The 18,741-nt window shown below is 38.6% G+C and overlaps 1 protein-coding gene across 1 annotated transcript in view; it reads right to left on the bottom strand.

The window, feature by feature from the left end:
- Positions 1-773: 773 nt before the first annotated feature.
- DECR1 (2,4-dienoyl-CoA reductase 1) overlaps positions 774-18,741 on the bottom strand; it is a 68,766-nt gene continuing 50,798 nt past the window's right edge. Inside the window, exons 6-10 of the mRNA XM_020979718.2 lie at positions 17,271-17,370; positions 9,181-9,253; positions 1,782-1,928; positions 1,060-1,122; positions 774-955 (exon numbers count right to left, since the gene is read on the bottom strand). Of these exons, the coding sequence (XP_020835377.1) occupies positions 896-955; positions 1,060-1,122; positions 1,782-1,928; positions 9,181-9,253; positions 17,271-17,370 (443 nt within the window). The 3' untranslated portion in view covers positions 774-895. The remainder of the gene's footprint in view (positions 956-1,059; positions 1,123-1,781; positions 1,929-9,180; positions 9,254-17,270; positions 17,371-18,741) is intronic.

Raw genomic sequence — 18,741 nt, 5'->3', positions numbered from 1 at the left:
TTTCCAAGCTTTGTTTCCTAATCCAATTTTTATCTAATATATGGGGATGAAGTAATCTCTGAGAGACCAAGTAAAAAAGGAAGAAAAGAGGGTTTGGTGTTATGGAGGTTACAAATCAAAGTTTAGCAGCAAGTGACATAGCTACAGCTAGAGACATCTATCGGTAGGTAAAGAAACATAGCTTGCATGTAGATGAGGAGGAAGAAATTGAGGCAAGGTATTTATAAATATTCAGAGAACTGACAAATTAAATATTGACTAAGAGGTGCAAACAAAGGCTAACTGTTCTTAAAGCACAACCATATCTATTCATGAATGTATTTATATACAACCCCAGTTAAAGCTGGAACTTTGGTATGCACTCTAATGCATATAAATTTAAGGATGGAATATCTGAACCAAGGGCAAATGTGCATACAGTAACAATAAAATGGAAAGTGGTCACATGGAAATGGCCAAAGGAAATAGGCCATACATCAAGTATAGGATTTAATCAGCTTAGGAACTTCCTCCACTGATACAGATTTCAACTCACCCTATATCTTACTAAGACAGTAAATCTGGGTAATTTGGGTCCCAAGCCCTATTTCAACTTCATGGATAATTTCCACAAAAGGAGGATTGTGCTCTCTACCTAAATTATCTAGAAAACTGAAGCTACGACGCCTGACTTTCCATATTCACTTATAAGACCATTTTCATTCTCAGGATAACAAGGACACATTATTCAAAGAGAACAGACTGGAATTAAACTTGACATTTAAACACCAATCTCTCATGACAAGATTTTTTTATTAGCTGTGTTACATAAAATGATTAAAGAAAATGTAACTGAAGTTACTGTGTATTTTGCTCCAATGTTTTCCACAAGCAAAGGATTATGATAAGGGCAGCTTTAGGAACCTTTTGTTTTCCTGATCAGTTGTTCTAATACTTCCCACTGCTGCTTGGATACCTAACATAAAAAAAAAAACCAACAACACAAATATATATGATCCAGTAGATATTTACTAAGATTTAGTAACTTAATATATGGATATCAGATCTGGGAAACATTACCTTCAGTAAGCTGTTGAATTCTCCTGACAACAACACATATTCTCCTCCATCAAATCTAATGACCTAGAAAAACAGTATGGAATAAAGTGAATACAGTCTTTTCCATTAGGCTCTAGCTGGACCTATCAAGTTAAAAAGGCTTCAAGTTCAGAAGCAGACTATATGTATGTGGTTAAGGACCAACTATAACTATGCTCAAATAGGCTCATCACCAAAAATTCGGATACTGGGTGATCTTTTTTTTCCCCCACAAGTGATAAAGATGGTCTACAAAAGTGTGGAGGGAATGTGATCTGTAATGATAAAGTGAAACACCAGATCACAGACATCAACATCACCATCATCATCAATCATCATCACTAACATTTGCATAACACTTCACATATAACACCAGTAAGGATCATAATTGCCTACATTTATATAGCACTTAATGATATTAAGGTGTGTTCATAAATATCTAATTATGAATTAATTTTGAAGACTGAAAAGAGAAAATATTAAAACATTTAAATACTTTAAAATAAAATGATTTCTTAAGTTTACCTATGTGTGTCCATACACATATACACATGCATGTATGAATATATATACATACGCATATATATTCATACATATGTGCATATGTACACATGTGTGTGTAACAATCTTATACTTAGCATACCCAGGATCACATCTCAGTTATTTTTATTAAATAATAAAAACCCAAGAAAAATCAAGCTCACAGCTCCATTAATCCAAGAGGCAAAATCACTGCACAGGAAAGCAGCAAGATTTGCAAGTTCTTCTATAGTCCCCAGTCGGCCACAGGGAATTCTCTCAATCATGTCTTTTTCAAATGCTCCAGTTGGGTCAAGACGGCTAAAAGCACCCTTAGGAATTAAGAAAAATAAAGTTAGGTTACAAGGTGGTGGGGACAAGGGAGGGATAACAAACAAATAAGTCAACGTGCCATTCCCCTTTAGCAAGTGAACTGGCCAAATAAAAATAAATGAACAAACAGATGATACATACATATATATATACATACACATGTGAATGAATGAATTGATAAGCAAATAAATAAATAGATAAATGACTAAATGAAGCTACATGAACATATCCATTCTTTGAGACTGAAGCTCTGGACAAAGAGTCACTCAAAGAGCAATTCTTTGATCAGTCATTGACTAGAAAATCATTAGACAGCATATCCTCTGTTTCCCCACTTAAAAAAAGGTATGTGTCTAAGGAACCTTACAGATTTATTGTAAGACTCAAGTGAGAGCAGGTATGTGAACATATTCTGAAAACTATAAAGTGATCCACAGAAGTGTATAGCAGCATTACACAGTAAACAAAAAAAGAAAAAGTGATTCAATTCTTGGAGACATGTGGAAGATTTACAAGACGATATCTTTTTCTTTTCTTCTTTTACTTTAAAGCATAAGAGTAGAAATGAGTCAACCATAAAAGAAAACAAATCTCACCTGGATCCTGGGAAATGGGGGAAAGGGTAACACATTTAGGGAACAATTTCTGAATTCAGTTATGTGGAGGAATGGACCAAGATGAAAAATAGTTTTGTTTCGATCAATAAAAGGTATAGGTCTTTAGTATGCTGGAGCCCTGACGTCTGGGTGATGGTCATTATAGTAGCAATGAAGCAACCAAAAAAACAGAAAATATCAAGAAACACATGATATGTCTTAAAGAGTTCTTCCTAAATAAATAATCATTTTTCAGGATGTGATAATAATAATAGTAATAATAATTAAGTTATTTAGTGTTTTAATGTCTACAAATTAACCTGTGAGAAAGGTGGTACATGTATTATTATTCCAAATTCAAATATTAAGAAATGTTAGGCTCAGAAAGGTTAAGAGATGTAGGACCAGGGGTATGCTGGTAAATGTTTATCAACCATCTCTCTGAAAAAAATAAAGTATCAACAATACATTTTTAAATTTAATCTATATTACTGACACTTTTCCCATTACCTTCTTATGTCTAGATTACCAACAAAAAAAATAAATCAAGCCTTGATTTGTAGCATTTGCCAGTTTCTAAGGTATAGATGCTCAAACTGAAAATTTAACAATTGAGTCTCAAGAGGTAATTTAAGCTGGTTCCAGCATTCCCAAGCTTAGGACCTCAGTATTAAGAGCTTAAAGGGACCTCAAAGATCATACAGTCCAATCATTTTACTGATGAGGAAACTAAGGGCCTCGGAGGTTGAGAGATTTGCCCAAATTCATATAGATAGTAAGTACACAGATCTAAACACAATTCTGAATATAATTAGGTATTTAATATATTGTTTTTATGGCATTTCCTTTTACGTAGTTAGGAAATCAATCAGACTACATATATTCCATTAGATTCTTATTCAGTAAGTACAGTTGGCTGAGAAGATGGGGTGACTCAAAATATAGGAATTATGTGCTCCTAGCTGAGTGTGGGGTGCATCTAACAACATTCAGTAAAAAACACTTTTGCCTAGAGAATAGCAGATGTAATCTAGAGGGCTTCAACCTGACAAGGAAGCAAAAGACAGAAGACTGCCCACAGAGATTTGACAAGCTTGGTACCAGAGACAGAAGCAGGTACCGCATAAGTGAAAGAACAGCAGAAAAGAAGACTAAGGCCTAACAGAACACAAGGGAATAAGCATTTCTACAGCACTTACTATGTGCCAGGCAAAGGTACTAAGCACTTTACAATGAATAATAACATTATCTAAAAGTTCTATAGCACCTACGATGTTCCTGGCACTGTGCTAAGTGCTTTACAATGAAGAATAATAATAATGATAATAATAATAGCTAACATTTCTATAGCACCTACTATGTGCTAGGCACTATGCTAAGCATTTTGTATCGAATGATGATGATAATGATAATAGCTAACATTTCCATAGTACCTACTATGTGCAAGGCGCTGTGTGCTAAGTGCTTTATAAATATTGTCTTATTTGATCCTCACAACCCGCCAGCAGGTGCTGCTGAGGAAACTGAGGAAAAGAGATGGATCACACTGGACTTGCCCAGGGTCATGCAGCTAATAAGCATATGAGGCCAGATCTGAACTCAGCTTTTCCTGACTACAGGCTCAGCACTCAATCCACTGCACTACCTGGCTGCCTCAGTACACAATACATGAGAAGCAAAAGAGTAATAAAACTAATGGCACAAAGTACGGGCAATAAATAGGGTGACAGTCCTCATGTAACATGGTTTCAAGTCCCTTCAGCACCTTTGCCAACCTGCTCTGGACACAATGAGGTTACCAATGTCTCTTCTGAAAGGTGACATGAGGACTGTAGGTAGGACCCTCAGTGTAGTCTGATTACAGTAGTGGTTCTATCAATTCTAGATGTTACTCTTCTCCTGATGGAGTCTAAGCCTGCATCCAATTTTCTGGCAGTCAACAAAATATTGACTCATACTGAATTTGCCCAATCAGCTAAAACCTCTGAGTTTTTCTCTTTTCTTTTTTAAATGAATTGGTTTCTAGTCATTTCTCCATCATCTTATACTGGTACAATTATTTTTCTTAAACACACATGAATTATTTAAAATGTGTCCCTACTTAATCTCATTTTATTAAAACTGTTCTATAATTCAAACTTAGTGAGATACTTTTGTACCTTAATTCTGTTTTGGGACCCTAATTACCCAACCTATTGGTTATCTCTCCCAGTTTTGTATCTTCTGAAAGTTTTTTGGTTTTTTTTTTTTAGTATCAAGAAAATTTATTATAAAGAAAGTCCAGAGGATTTAGACGTTTCTGGCCAGAAGCGGGCTCCACCCCTCTTCAGGAGGGGTGGACCAATCTTCTGAAAGTTTGACAAACATACCATTATGTCTTCATCTAAGTTATTGATAAAATCTCACTGCAAGGAGACAAATTTGACTTTCATCAATATCACCAAGCCTAAATGGAATGGGGCTTCTGACTAGAATTTGACATATCAAGGGCAAAACATCCAAAAGTAAGAAACTAGAGCACAGCTTCTCACCTTTTTTTGTGCTATAGAACCCAATAGCAGCATGGTGACATCTAGACACCCCTTGTTGGAATATTTTAAAATGCATAAAATAAAATACATAGGATTACAAAGGAAACCAATCATTCTGAAATATAAGTATCAAGATTTTTTAAAGTTCACAGACCTCAGGCTAAAAATTCCTGGTGTTGATTAAAGGAAAAGGTAGTAACATTATAACTGAAAAATATTCATGAGGAACCTGAGGAGAAAAACACGGCAGATGTCATTCAGATGAGAATCAACTAAAACAGAAAGAGAAGGGGCATTGTTACAGTACTAGTATATACCATTCAAACAGAAAGTGATCTTCAATGAGTATTGTGTGAAACAAATCACAGACCAAACATGGAAAAAGGATATAACAGCAATAAGAAGACTATAACCATATAGCCATCTCTTGCTGTTCAATTTGTAATTTGGCTTAATGATCACTCCATCCTTCAAAAAGTGGAAGCATTTAATAAAAGCAACGGCAGTTCTAAAGCTAACTTTGACCAACAAGGAGGAACAGTGTGTTATCAGAAACCTTGGAAGAGAGTGACCACTCCCCTCATACAGTTTGTGACAGAAAAGAAAGAGTAAAGTTATGAATGGTCTGACACACCCTAGATTTGGGGAGATACTAAAGTGTTCAGGGAAAAGGTAGGTAAAATCCAGTGGCCCACTATTTTGAAGATAAAGAAAGCCCAAGAGGGATGAAGGAAATCTCTAAAAAATATTATGAAGATACAAACATAAATTATTCCAGTAAAGAGAAAAAAGGCTGATGTGAATGCACAGGAAATTCATCAACAAACTCAGATCAGAGATGTGTAGAAGCTGAATACTACATGATCATAGTGATGAATCTTGCTCTTGGCGAGATGGTGAAGAACATGAAGGGAGGGGTTATGGATATGGAATGTAGTACACACTGTCAGATATGACTGCTGGGCTGGTTTTGCTTAGTTTTTGTCCAAAGGGATTGGGATGAAGATGATCATAACAATAAATGACTGTGATGTATCTCACCCCCACATACTCTGCGTTCCAGTGATATTGACTTCCTTGCTGTTTCTCACACAACACCCTCCATCTCCGAATTCTGATCATTTTCATTGGTGGTCCCCTGTGCCTGGAACTGCTTCCTTCAATTCTGCCTCGTGGCTCACTCGACTTCCTTCAAGTACCAGTTAATATCTCACCTTCCGCAAGAAGGTGGTGGGTTTGTTGATGCTGACAAAGGTCAAATTTGTCTCCTGCCATTGGGTTTTTATCAATAGTTTAGAAGAAGGCATAGATAATGTTTGCCAAACTCGCAGAAGACATAAAATTGGGAGAGATAGCCAGTAGGCTGGGTAACAGAATTAGGGTCCCAAAACACCTCACCAGGTTTGAATTATAGAACAGTGCTAATAAGATGAGATTTAAGTAGGGGTAAATTTAAATGATCCTTTATTGATCTCCCTTAATGCTAACACTTTCCTTCTGTTGATTACCCCCAATTTAGCTTATATGTAAATAACTGTTTGCACGTTGTCTTCCCCCTCACCCTCATTAGATTGTGAGGTCTCTGAGAGCAGGCAATGGTTTTGCTTTCCCCCGGGTTTACTTAGCACACTAACTGGCACTTAGTAGGAATTTAATAAATGCTTGGTGATTTGACTAGACTTGATATGTTAAAAAAAAAAGGCATTAATAAAATTTTTTTTAAATACCTGTTTAGAAGATAAGAGCAAGCAAAGTAACTAAGGCATGTTATCTCCCATATAAACCCATTTCATATCTTATATGTACACAGCTGTTAGCACATTGTCTCCTTCATTAGAATTTGCCTTTTTCTGTATCCCCAGCACTTAGCATGGTGCTTCAAATACGGGACACACTTAAGAAATGTTTGTCGGTTAACTGACAGGTTAAATACAAATACATAGCACAGTCTAAAAGGAAGATAGGAAAACCAAAATCCCAAATGAGCTGAAGGGGGCAATGAATACTAACAACAACAAAATGGGTTTTTCTAGCTATATTAAGTGCAAGGTCAGAATCAAAGAAGAAATAAGGGCAGTGTTTTGAGTCATCCAGCTCACAATCTAGCTGTCCCCTTCGACTCCACACTCTCTTACTCTCCAATATCCAATCAATCACTAAATCCCATCACTGCCAGTTTTGCAACCTCTTTCACGTACACCATCCCTCCTCTCCTCTGACACAGCCACCACTTTATTGCAAGACCACTTTACCTCATGCCTGGACTGCTGCAATAGCCTGCTGGTTGGTGTCCCTGCCTCGAGTCTCTCCCTATTTCAGTCTTTCCTCCAGTCATCTGGCATTTATTAAGCACCTTCTATCTGCCAGGCACTGTGTTAAGAGCCAGAGATACAATGAAAGGTAAACAAACAAAAAAAACCAGTCTCTTCTCTCTAGGAGCTCACAGTCTAATGGGGGAAGACAACATGCAAGCAACTAGGTACAAACGAGATATTTAAAAGATAAACTGGGGTGGTCTCACAGGAAAAATTTCAGAGGACTGGGAAAGGTTTCTTGCAGAAGGTGGGCCCTTAGATGGGACCTGAAGCAAGGCAGGGAAGCCAGGGGACAGAGGCAAGGAGGGAGAGAGTTACAAGCATAGAACACAGCCAAGGAAAATGCTTGGATTCACGAGATGGGTGTATCTTGTGCAAGGAACAACAAGGAGGTCAATTATCACTGGATCACAGGATGTGTTGGGGGGGAATACTATATCATAATCATTGATATGCTAGAGGACTAGTTGAAGTCAATCAGTCAACAGTAAACATGAAATGCCTGCTAGGTGTCTGGAACTATGCTAAGTACTGTGGGCACAAAGAAAGTCCTTGCCCTCAAGAAACTCACAGTCTAATGGACTGAAGGAACTGAAGGTGAGAACCAAGGGTTGGAACTGAGGATGTTTAGCCTGGAGAAATGAAGACTTGGATGGAACATGATGATATCTGTCTTAAAGTATATGGAACGCCATGCGTTAAAGGAATTAGACTTCCTCTATTTGGCTTCAAAGAATGAAATCAGGAGCAATGGGAGGAAGCTTTAAACTTGCCAATTAGAGCTATAAAAGGGGGCTAGGCTGGTGAAAGGACCAAGCTCACTAGAGGCCTTCAAGTAAAGAACAGAAAAAATTCTTGTCAGGTGTATTATAAAAGGGATTAAAGTTTGGCTGTGGGTTGATGTCATTTGCAGCAGAAGGTACATCTTCTGCCAGTTAGATTCTATAAAGTACCTAATGGTCTCAGGGTCAAAGATCCAAATACAAAAGGGATCACAGAAAAAATATAGGCATAATTGATATTTTGCTTGTCTTCTCAATGGGCAGAGAGAGACAGGAAGGAAAGAGAGAATTTGGAAGTCTAAAGAAAATTTTTAATGGATGTTAATGACTATTATGGATATGTTTTGCATGACTACACATGTTTACAATCTATATGGAACTGCTTGTCTTCTCAATGGGGAAGGAGGTTGGGAGGAAGGAAGGGAGAGAAATCAGAACTCAAAGTTTTAAAAACGAATGTCAAAAAATGTTTTTATATGTAACTAGGGAAAAGTAAAACACTAAACAGAAAAAACGAATGTTAAAAATAAATATGCAATTAAAAAAAAAAAAAGAAGCCATCTAGTCCAAAACTGTCGAATTTTACAGATAAAGAGACTCAGGCCTAGCAAGATTAACTGACTTGCTAGGTCACACAGGTAGTAGGCAGCACAGGCAGAACTGGAATCCAGGCTCTCTTGACTCCAGATCCAAGGCTCTTTCCAACAAACCACACTCCTTCCTAAATATTGATCATTATGATGTCAGTTTTACTCAGAAATGCATACCAAATTTACCAAAATGTATGAATGCATACGCATGCAACATAAGTTTTGCTGACCTATCACCTTTCTATTTGTTCTCATTTTAAAATTCTAGAAAACTTCTGCATACAGCCATTTCAATGGTTATATGTTTCAATACTCCAAGGCAATTAATTGTCCAATGCTCATTTCTACAACATCTTAAATAAATAAGTAGGTATTCAATATCTGGACATTCCCCAAGTTGTTATGCGCTATGATGCTATATATTAAGCAAGGCTTACTTTAGTTTTGATTGGTCCTGGCTGAATCACATTAAATCGCAGGCCATGTCTACCCCATTCAGATGCAAGAGACCTAGAAATTATCACAAATAAGAAACGAATAGGAAATCAATGTTTTCCCCTATTAAAAAAAATACTGACTTCTCAATGAGTGGGGGGGGGTAGGAGGGAGAGAACTGGGGACTGAAAACTTTTAAACTAAATGTAAAGTGAAAAGATATATAAATATCTATCTATCTATCTATCTATCTATCTCTATCTATCTATCTATATCTATCTATATAGATATATCTATATAGATAGATATAGATAGATAGATAGAGATAGATAGATAGAGATAGATAGAGATAGATAGATAGAGATAGATAGATAGATATAGATAGATAGATAGAGATATATAGATAGAGATATATAGATAGATATAGATATATAGATATATAGATATAGATAGATAGATATAGATATATAGATAGAGATATATAGATAGATATAGATAGATAGATAGATATAGATAGATATAGATATATAGATAGATATATATAGATAGATATAGATATATAGATATATAGATATAGATAGATAGATATAGATATATAGATAGATAGATAGAAGATAGATAGATAGATAGATAGATAGATAGATAGATAGATAGATAGATTGAATCTTCCTATCTTGCTTAAGCTATTCACAGGCCCAACCCCACTGTGATCGACACAGGAGCTTTAACATGCTCTCTTAGCAACCTGCCAGTTCACCCCTCCTTAGGCAACTTGGTGACCTCCCTCTCCTGAGGGCTCACCAAGGAAGCGCCCAACTTGGTTCCCTGCAGCTCAGAGCTCCCAAGCTCAAGAGACCTAAAAGCCTCCCCAGCACCAGGGAACACAGGCATACGTCATCACACCTAGCAAATCTGCCTCCTAAGGAAGCATGTTACACGATGCCACCAAGACAGTGGGAGTTGGTACTCTGCTGACCAATTTCCATTCAATTTAATTAAACAAGGTGTTCACCACATACACAACACCGTGGACGCCAAGACACTTTGGGACTTTCATTTTTCAGTCATGTCTGACTCTTCATGACCCCATTTGGGGGTTTTCTTGGCAAAGACACAGCAGTGGCTTTCCATTTTCTTCTCCAGCTCATTTTACAGATGAGGAACTGAGGCAAACAGGGTTAAGTGACTTGCCCAGGCTCACACAGCTAGTAAGTGTCTGAGGTCATATTTGAACTCAGGAAGATGAGTCTCTCTGACTTCAGGCCCTGCACTCTGACCACTGAGTTGCTAGCGTACCCCTTTCATAACTATCTTGAATGGCTAAATGCCAACAGGGAAACAGGAGGAAAACAGGAGGTATGAAAGAGGAGGGAGGGGACAGCTAGGTGGCACAGTGGATAGAGCACAGGCCCTGGATTCGGGAGGACCTGAGTTCAAATCTGGCCTCAGAAATATAACACTTACTAGATGTGTGACCCTGGGCAAGTTACTTAACCCCACTGCCTAGCCAAAAAAGAAAAGAAAAGAAAAGAAAAAGGTGGGAGGCAGATAAGAAGGAGGGTAGATTCAAGGAGGGATTGATCTCACCTACATAAAGGAACTCAACTTCCTTTATGATCACACATCTACTTGATTATATATTTTATGCCAATTCTTGAGTAACAGTCATCATTAGTACTATGCTATGGTCAACTTATTCCCAGTATATACCTCTCCATAATGGTCCAATAAATACATTTTTGTCGTGATGCACCAATTCCAAGAGGCTTATTTTTTGAGGATGAGAGATAATCAATCTTTCTATTCATTCCTCTATCATGAAGTAGCAAATGTTCTCTGTTAGTACACTAGTTATAAAGGACTCCTTCATGCCTAAACCATACATATACAGGTGAAATGTATTAAAGAACTGAGATTAAATCAGCCATATCTTAAGTGAAGAACTGAGAATTAAAGATATAGATGCTGTAAATTCATTCTATAGAAGGACATTGCCTTTGGCCAGTCCTACAGATAAATATTAATTCTGTCATAAAAGTGCCAGTATTCACAAATTAGGTGGTGTGACAGCAGCACAAAATAACTTCCCAGATTTCCCTAAATATAGAGAGGAAGTCTGATCTGATGTATGTCAGAAATGCCTCAGTTTCCTCACTTCAGCCAATGATTGGTGGAGAAACAAGGGTTTAACTGTTGCCCATATTTCTAAACATATTACTTTGGTGAGAAAGTTGATTCCTTGAGGATCCCTATTCAAACTCTAATCAGCATTAGTTCATCATGATTTCATAAGGGGTAATAATTGTTAGAAATTGTTTAACTATGTTCATCTAGTAATACATATTTAGTCAAGACAGCTAATTATTCTTAATCCATACTTTCTATAAATTGTATAGGAATATAGATTCTAATAGGAAGGCCCTAATAGGCCTTCTAATTCTAATAGGCCTCAAGCTTTAATATAATGGTTAATACTTGTTTACCAGCTATGGAGCTTACTTTCACAACTGTAAGACTAGAGGAATCCTGACATGGACATCTCCATTCTGTTTGGCTCAAATTTCATGACTCAACCAAGCATGAGTTTCAACACGGCACAGAAAATTCCCCAGTTCCCCCAAAAATGTTCTTGGGACATATGTATACTCTGTACCATCTCCTCTTGCCCAACCTTAGAAATAGCCCATCCATCTTGTGACCACCTAATCAGGGTAGAAATATTTCCTGCCTTGCTCAACCCATGACCCAGCTGATACACTGTTTTGCTTATTTTAGTCTATGCATCATATGCCAACCAATGGAATTATTCTGCATCTGATATAGCTACTCCTGAATGTCTAGGTATCTAAACTTATAAAAATAAGGGCCCTGGAAGGAGGGAGAACCTCAGATCACAAGGAAAGTCTGGGGTCCACTTCATTGAAGGGGGCCAGGTCCCTTTAATAAAGTGTTTTGGCTCAGAGCTCTACCTCAGCTTCCCTCTCTGGTCATTTGGGGTGATTTTCCCCCCCTACATTTCTGGTAAGTCAGATAGGAGTGGAAGCTCTGGGACGCCCACCTCCTTTGGCTTTTGCACCTGCAAGGGAATCAAAAGATATCACGCACTGGATAAATTTTCATCCTTGGCTCCCCCATGGATTCAAGCCCTGGGAGGTTGGACTCCCCTCACCACTTGCACCTAGATTCTCCAAGCCTGAGGTAAGTCTCTCCAAGCTGCAGATTGGTAACTCTGCCTTTATTTCTAAATGTTTAAGTAAAGTCCCTAATTGAGCTAAAAGGTACTGTTCAAATTCATGTCTGAGTATATATGCTCCAGAGCACTTAAAGTTCCTCATGGCCATGGTTTTTAACACGTAAACCGATTTTTCCTCCCCATTTTTTTCTTTTTCATTTTTCCAGAAACTCCACTCAGTTTTGACAGAATTGAGAGAGATTAATTGCTTTTTTTCTTCTTAAAACCATTATGTATTTGGGAGTTTTTACTGAAATTAATCTCATTAAGGTGTAACTGTTTTTTTAACTAAAAGGATACTTTATAAGCTTGGTCTCTGGATTTCTTCAAGTATTCATAAATACCACATCAAAGGGGAAAAGGGGGAAAAGGTAACACTGTTGGCAGCCATGCCTGTGACTGTCCGAGGAGCAAGGCACTGCAATTTCAGTAGCAGAAAGGGGAGCTAGCAGTGAAGCTCGGTTCCCCTTTAATAGAAGAAAAAGGTCCATAACACCTTTCAGGGTATTAGTGCTGACTTTAGGCATACCAAGGAATTTTGAGCAGCTTACAGTGAGAGAGGCTGAAATCTGGCACTCAAAATTTTATAAAAATGAATGTTGAAAAACTATTTTTACATGTAATTAGAAAAAATAAAATACTATTAGGTGGGGGGAAAAAATAGAAAGTAAGGGTGGCCAATTTGAAAGCCATGAAAAGTCATAAACAATCAAGGGCACCACTAAATAGGGCCTCCCTGAGGATCTCTTATTCTTATGAACCCGGACACCAGCCCATGACCAGGTCTCCAGAAGTCTCTCATAAAGGCTAAAGGGGTGTGAACCATGTGACTCTTCAGGACAGGGACCCCAATTCCCCAACTCCTAAGAATATAGGGAATATTTTAGGTTCATATAAGAAGTCTCCAGAGATCAACCACTTGATTCTAGTCACTGAAAGAACCTTTGGGCTCTAATTAACTAACTGGTCTTCAAGCCTTAGAGGTTGGGTCCAAAAATTAAGAATGTGAAAGAAATTGGTAAACCCGCCAGAATGGAGCCCTTAAACAATTAACTGTTAGCTATAAGAGAGACACCCATATAGGTGGAACTCAGGTGGGTAGATTACCCCCTTTGACTCATTCTCAAAGGAGGTAATCTCTAGTGTCTTCGGCTGGGGAACTTCTCAGATGAAACAGCCTAAAAAGTGGGTATCTCGGGAATCTAGTCCAATTCTGTCAAGGGAAGTTCCTCCAAAGAGTGCCACTCCTGGTCGGGGATGCCAGCAGGAAAGATGTGGTCAAGCATAAACACAGCTACAGGATCAAGCCTTGACAGACCTTTGTGCTCCACTTTCTGCTTCTGCCCCTCTTGCTTCTGCCCCTTCTGAAGCTCCCTTCCTATAACAAAAGTTCAAGAAACTGACCACAGTTTTTCTGCTGATAGACAGAGTCCATCAAGCAGCAGGGGAAAGTCTTGTATATATTAAGAAACATTATCCCTTTAAAACTTCAGACCTCTCTAATTGGAAAAAAGATACCCCTAGATTTGATCAGGATCCTGTTGCAGTTATTAATCAATTTAAGGCTATCTTTTGTGGCTAAAACCCAACTTGGAGCGATGCTACAGATCTCATGGAGACTCTGCCATCTCCAGGACGAGCAGACAAATTGTGGGTTAGACAGGTCAGGGAACCTGGCCAATACAAGATCCCCAATGGATCAGCCCACACCGTTTGCACAGCTATTATAGGCCAGGGACACCTTACTTAGGGGTATAGAACTGTTTGCAGAAAGACCAGACAATTTCAGTAAATTCCAAGAGACGGTCCAAAAAGGGGATGAGACCCTCCTCGAGATTATGCAAGAGTGGAAAGCGTTACGCTAGATTAGATCCCCATAATCAATGGAATGCCAGGATTATTACTGCAGCCTTTGTTAATCATTGCCTAAAATTAAGGAATACTTTCTCAAGTACTGTCTAGGCTGGCATGAAAAACCCATAGGGGAACATAAGGCAATTACGCAGTATGTTTATGAAGGGAAAGAGCCAGCTAAAGACAATGCTGATACAGGGAGAAGCCCAGATACAGAGGTCAACCTAAGTCTCTCCTGGCAAATGTTCAGACTCCTAGTCACCTGGCATCCTTTGTCCAGAACCCTAATAGAGGTAACAGGGACTGCTTTTATTGTGGGAAGAGAGAGCACTTTGCCAGACAATGTATGGTGAGAAGGCAGGACTAGAGGGGTCTCTGAGTTACCAGGGCCCAAGCGCAAGACCCAAATTGGCTTCAGAGGCAAGATTATGCCCCTCCAAGGGAGAACAGATTCAGACAGCCTTTAAACCAAGTTGAGGTGACTAATGAGCACAGAGATATCCAGGAACAAAGTGACAGAGGGTATGAACAACAGGAAGGCTTCTGTGAATGAAGGTGCAGGGGAGAGGCAAGGAACAGAGTTTCTTCTAACATCCTTGCCCCTGTTATCCCTGCCTCTGCCCCTCTCTTAACTGGACCAAGCATAGTTCTGACAATTTCAGGTGTGTCACATGTTTGCCTTGTTGATACTGGAACCACTCATTCAGTTTTGAGTAAGAAACCAAGTTTTGGCTGTACTGTTATTCAATCTATACAGATTGTGGGAACAGAGGGAACACCTCGAGAAGTCCCCATCTCGTCCCCACAAGGCATGACAATGGGCTCTCTGCATTCTTTTTTATGGGTATCTAATGCATCTACTAATCTATTTGGAAGTGATCTTTGGGCAAATTTAGCACCACTATTTCATGTCTCCCGGGGAATACTTTGACTCTACAAGTGCTTTTTGTTCTCAGTATTTGCTGATGGATTTACAGATTTTAGTAGTGATGAGCTCCTCTCTCTTTTTTCCTGTGGGGTTAGTTCCAATGTGATTGCAACAGCCCTAATATTTCTTCTGATATCCCGAATTCTTTGTAGACCACTTCTTCCACTGATGCGGTCCTTCTGAAGTGAGTCCCAGTTACTATTACTACCAAAGGCGGGCCACCACCATCAGTGCCTCAATATCCTCTGACTGAGGAAGCCATTGAAGGAATTGCTCCTGTCATTAGCTCCTTAACAGATCAAAGGATTGTGGTTCCATGCAGATCTCCCTGCAACACTCCCATACTGCCTGTTAAGAAACCTAAACCAGGCCCTGACGGCAAACCTGTTTACAGGTTTGTTCAAGATTTGCATGTCATCAATGCATATGTTATACCAACACATCCTGTGGTGCCTAACCCTGCCACAATTGTTTCTTCTATTCCCCATGATGCCACCTGTTATACAGTAATAAATCTGTGTGCTGTATTTTTTAGTATTCCTATAAGCCCCAAATCCAGATACCTGTTCACATTTACTTCAAATAATCAGCAATGGACATGGACTCGTTTACCTCAAAGTTATGTTGAGTCTCCTACTTTGTTCTCTCAAATTTTGTGGCAGGATTTCGCCTCTATTGTCTTCACAGACTCAGTTTTAGTCCAGTAATTGATGACCTTACTAGCCTCACCTACTGCTGACATCTGCCAGAGTGATAGTCATCATCTCCTCCTCCAGCTCTACCATTGTGGACACAAGGTCTCTAGGTCAAAGTACTGCTGATGACTCCAACAGTCATAAAGATAAAAAAAAAAACTTGTGGATCCATTGATCATTGTAAAACCTGCCTGTTTTGGGGCCAATTTTCTTAGGGGATTTTTCCAAGGGCTTTCTTAATAAGAATCTTTTAGATGTGAAAGGAATCACCTTTGCCCCAACGGGTATGGATGATTTTCATTATTTTAGTAGTTTTAAACCTCATACTTTTATATTTCACAATGGCAGTCAATGGATTAAGACCCTAACATATTCTGGTTGTATTTTTAATGTTGTTATCTAATGCTTGCCATGGAGAAATTTTCCCTTTAAATTATATCTGTCCTTGTAAAGGGAAGGTAAAAGCAGTTTCCTTATTTTCTTTCCAATGGATAGAAACTGCCTATTTAGTAGTTCTGACATTCTTATTGTTTTTCACCATGAAATGAAGATCAAGAAAGGCCACTCAGAGACACAAGCCTCCCTTCACATACATTCCAGTGCTAATTGTAGCCTCAATGCCTCTGTTTTGTACAGGTATCTACCCCATTAACTGTATCTACCCCATTAAGCTGAAAAGGATGGAAGTCTTATTTGTTATTCTAATATAACATAGAAGCAAAATGATGGATCTCTTTTTTGCCACTCCAGAAACTCTTCCCCTGCCAAGGGAATCATGGTTATTAGTGTTACTGCAACTTATCTGAGGAGATGCAAATATTTTCAAGGAGGGGGCACCTCCGATCGTGAGGAGGGTGTGGGGTCCACTTCACTGAAGGGGGCAGGTCTCTTTAATAAAGTGTTCTGGTACAGAGCTTTGCCTCAGTTTCCCTCTTTAGTTGTTCAGGATGATTCTCACCCACATTAGGATACTTTATCATTACAAGTATTTAAAAATAAAAAGAAGGAAATGGACAGAGTCTGGTTCATCCAGTGGCCTTGGGCTGGAATTTGTAAGACATTCTTATTTATACATTCTTAGAGGCAAGGGCAGCAAACAGCAAAAAAAGAATAAAATGACAGTGAAGAAGTTTATGCCCTGAAAATATGACTTAATTCCTAATTCACACAAGGCTGTCTTGAAATTTTAAAGTATGCTATCTATATAACATGCAATAAGTAGGTTAAAATTAACTTAGGTCTCCTGGTTAGTACATTACTTATTGGGGTATGTTGATGATCGAGATGCAAGTAAAAGGAGCTAAAAAAGACGAACAGGACAGCAGATGCTACTAAATTGCATCAATCAACTTAAGCTTCAAGATAAATGTGATCATTACTTACATATTCATTATTTCCACACCTGCTTTGGCAGCAGCACTTGGCACTACAAATCCTGATCCAGTCACAGCATAGATAGTTGTGATAGCCAGGAATGCTGCCCCTGAAAATGTGTAAGACAATAAAGCTGATGAATAATAAAGCTATGTCTAAGGAGACCAATAAATATGGTGGAATGAGAAGAAGCCTAGCTCTCTTTCACAACTTTCAGCAGACTGAGGAAGAGCAACTGACATTGGAAAATGCAGGGAGAAATTATAGTAGGTAACTTTTTTCCAGCCCAGGTCAGCACAGTCAGAGGTAGAAACCTTCCAGTATGGGAATGGGACTAGGGTCTTTAGCTGTGTAACCGAGGCAAAAACAATGACCAAAAAAAGCCTAGAAATCATATCTCAAGAAATCATGTGGGCAGCTAGGCAGCACAATGGATAGAACTCTGGCCTTGGAGTCAAGGAGGACCTGAGTTCAAATCAGGCCTCAGACACCTGACACTTACTATCTGTGTTTAACCCCAACTACCTCACCAAGAAAAAAAAAAATCACGAATAAAAACTGCCTTGATCTAACAGAACCTGTCAGTCAATAAGCATTTATTCATCACCTCCTATGTGTCAGGCACTGTGCTAAGTGCTGGGGATACAACAGAAAGCAAAAGACAGTTCTTACTCTCAAAAAGCTCACAATATAATGGGGAAGATACAAGTGATAGACAGGATAGAGGAAATAATCTACAGAAGGAAAGCACTAGAATTAAGAGGGTTTGGGAGAGGATTCCTGTAGAAGACAGGGGAGCCAGAAGGCAGAGATGAGGAGGGAAAGAAAAATGAATATAGAAAGAATATACCAGTTATCTCTTGAAAGAAACTTTAAAATAAACACTTAGACATATAAAATGCAAAATCCAGAGCTTCCAAGACAAAGAGAAAAAATGTAAGCCATGAGAAAGAAAGAGTTCAAGTACCAAGAAATCACAGTCAGGATCATACAACACTTGGCAGCTAGAGCTTGTAAGATGATATTCTAAAAAGCAACAGTTAAAGGCTAGAAATCAAGAATACTTTAGCTGGCAAAATTACCTATAATCCTAAAGGAAGGAAATGGACCTTTAATGAAACAAGAGGACTCCCAATCATTCCTGATAAAGACCAGAGCTGACTAGAAATTAAGAAATGCAAGCACAGGAGTCAAATATAAAAAGGTAAATACATTTGAGCAACCCGAAGAGATTATTCCAAGGATGAAGTGCTTACATGCTAATAAAGAGAGAAAAAAGAGGTAGCTAGGTGGCGCAGTGGATAGAGTACTGGCCCTGGATTCAGGAGGACCTGAGTTCAAATCTAGCCTCAGACACATAACACTTAACTAGCTGTGTGACCCTGAGCAAGTCACTTAACCCCATTGCCCAACCAAAAACAATAATGAAAAAAAAAAAGAAAAAAACAAGTATCCTTCCAGAAACCAAACCCCATCAAGG

The sequence above is a fragment of the Phascolarctos cinereus genome, unplaced genomic scaffold, assembly GCF_003287225.1.
Source record: "Phascolarctos cinereus isolate Bilbo 61053 unplaced genomic scaffold, phaCin_HiC Scaffold_4;HRSCAF=312, whole genome shotgun sequence".
In the NCBI taxonomy this organism is placed as follows: Eukaryota; Metazoa; Chordata; class Mammalia; order Diprotodontia; family Phascolarctidae; genus Phascolarctos; species Phascolarctos cinereus.
The sequence above is the reverse complement of the archived record's forward strand: the minus strand, read 5'-3'. Positions and strand labels throughout refer to the sequence as shown.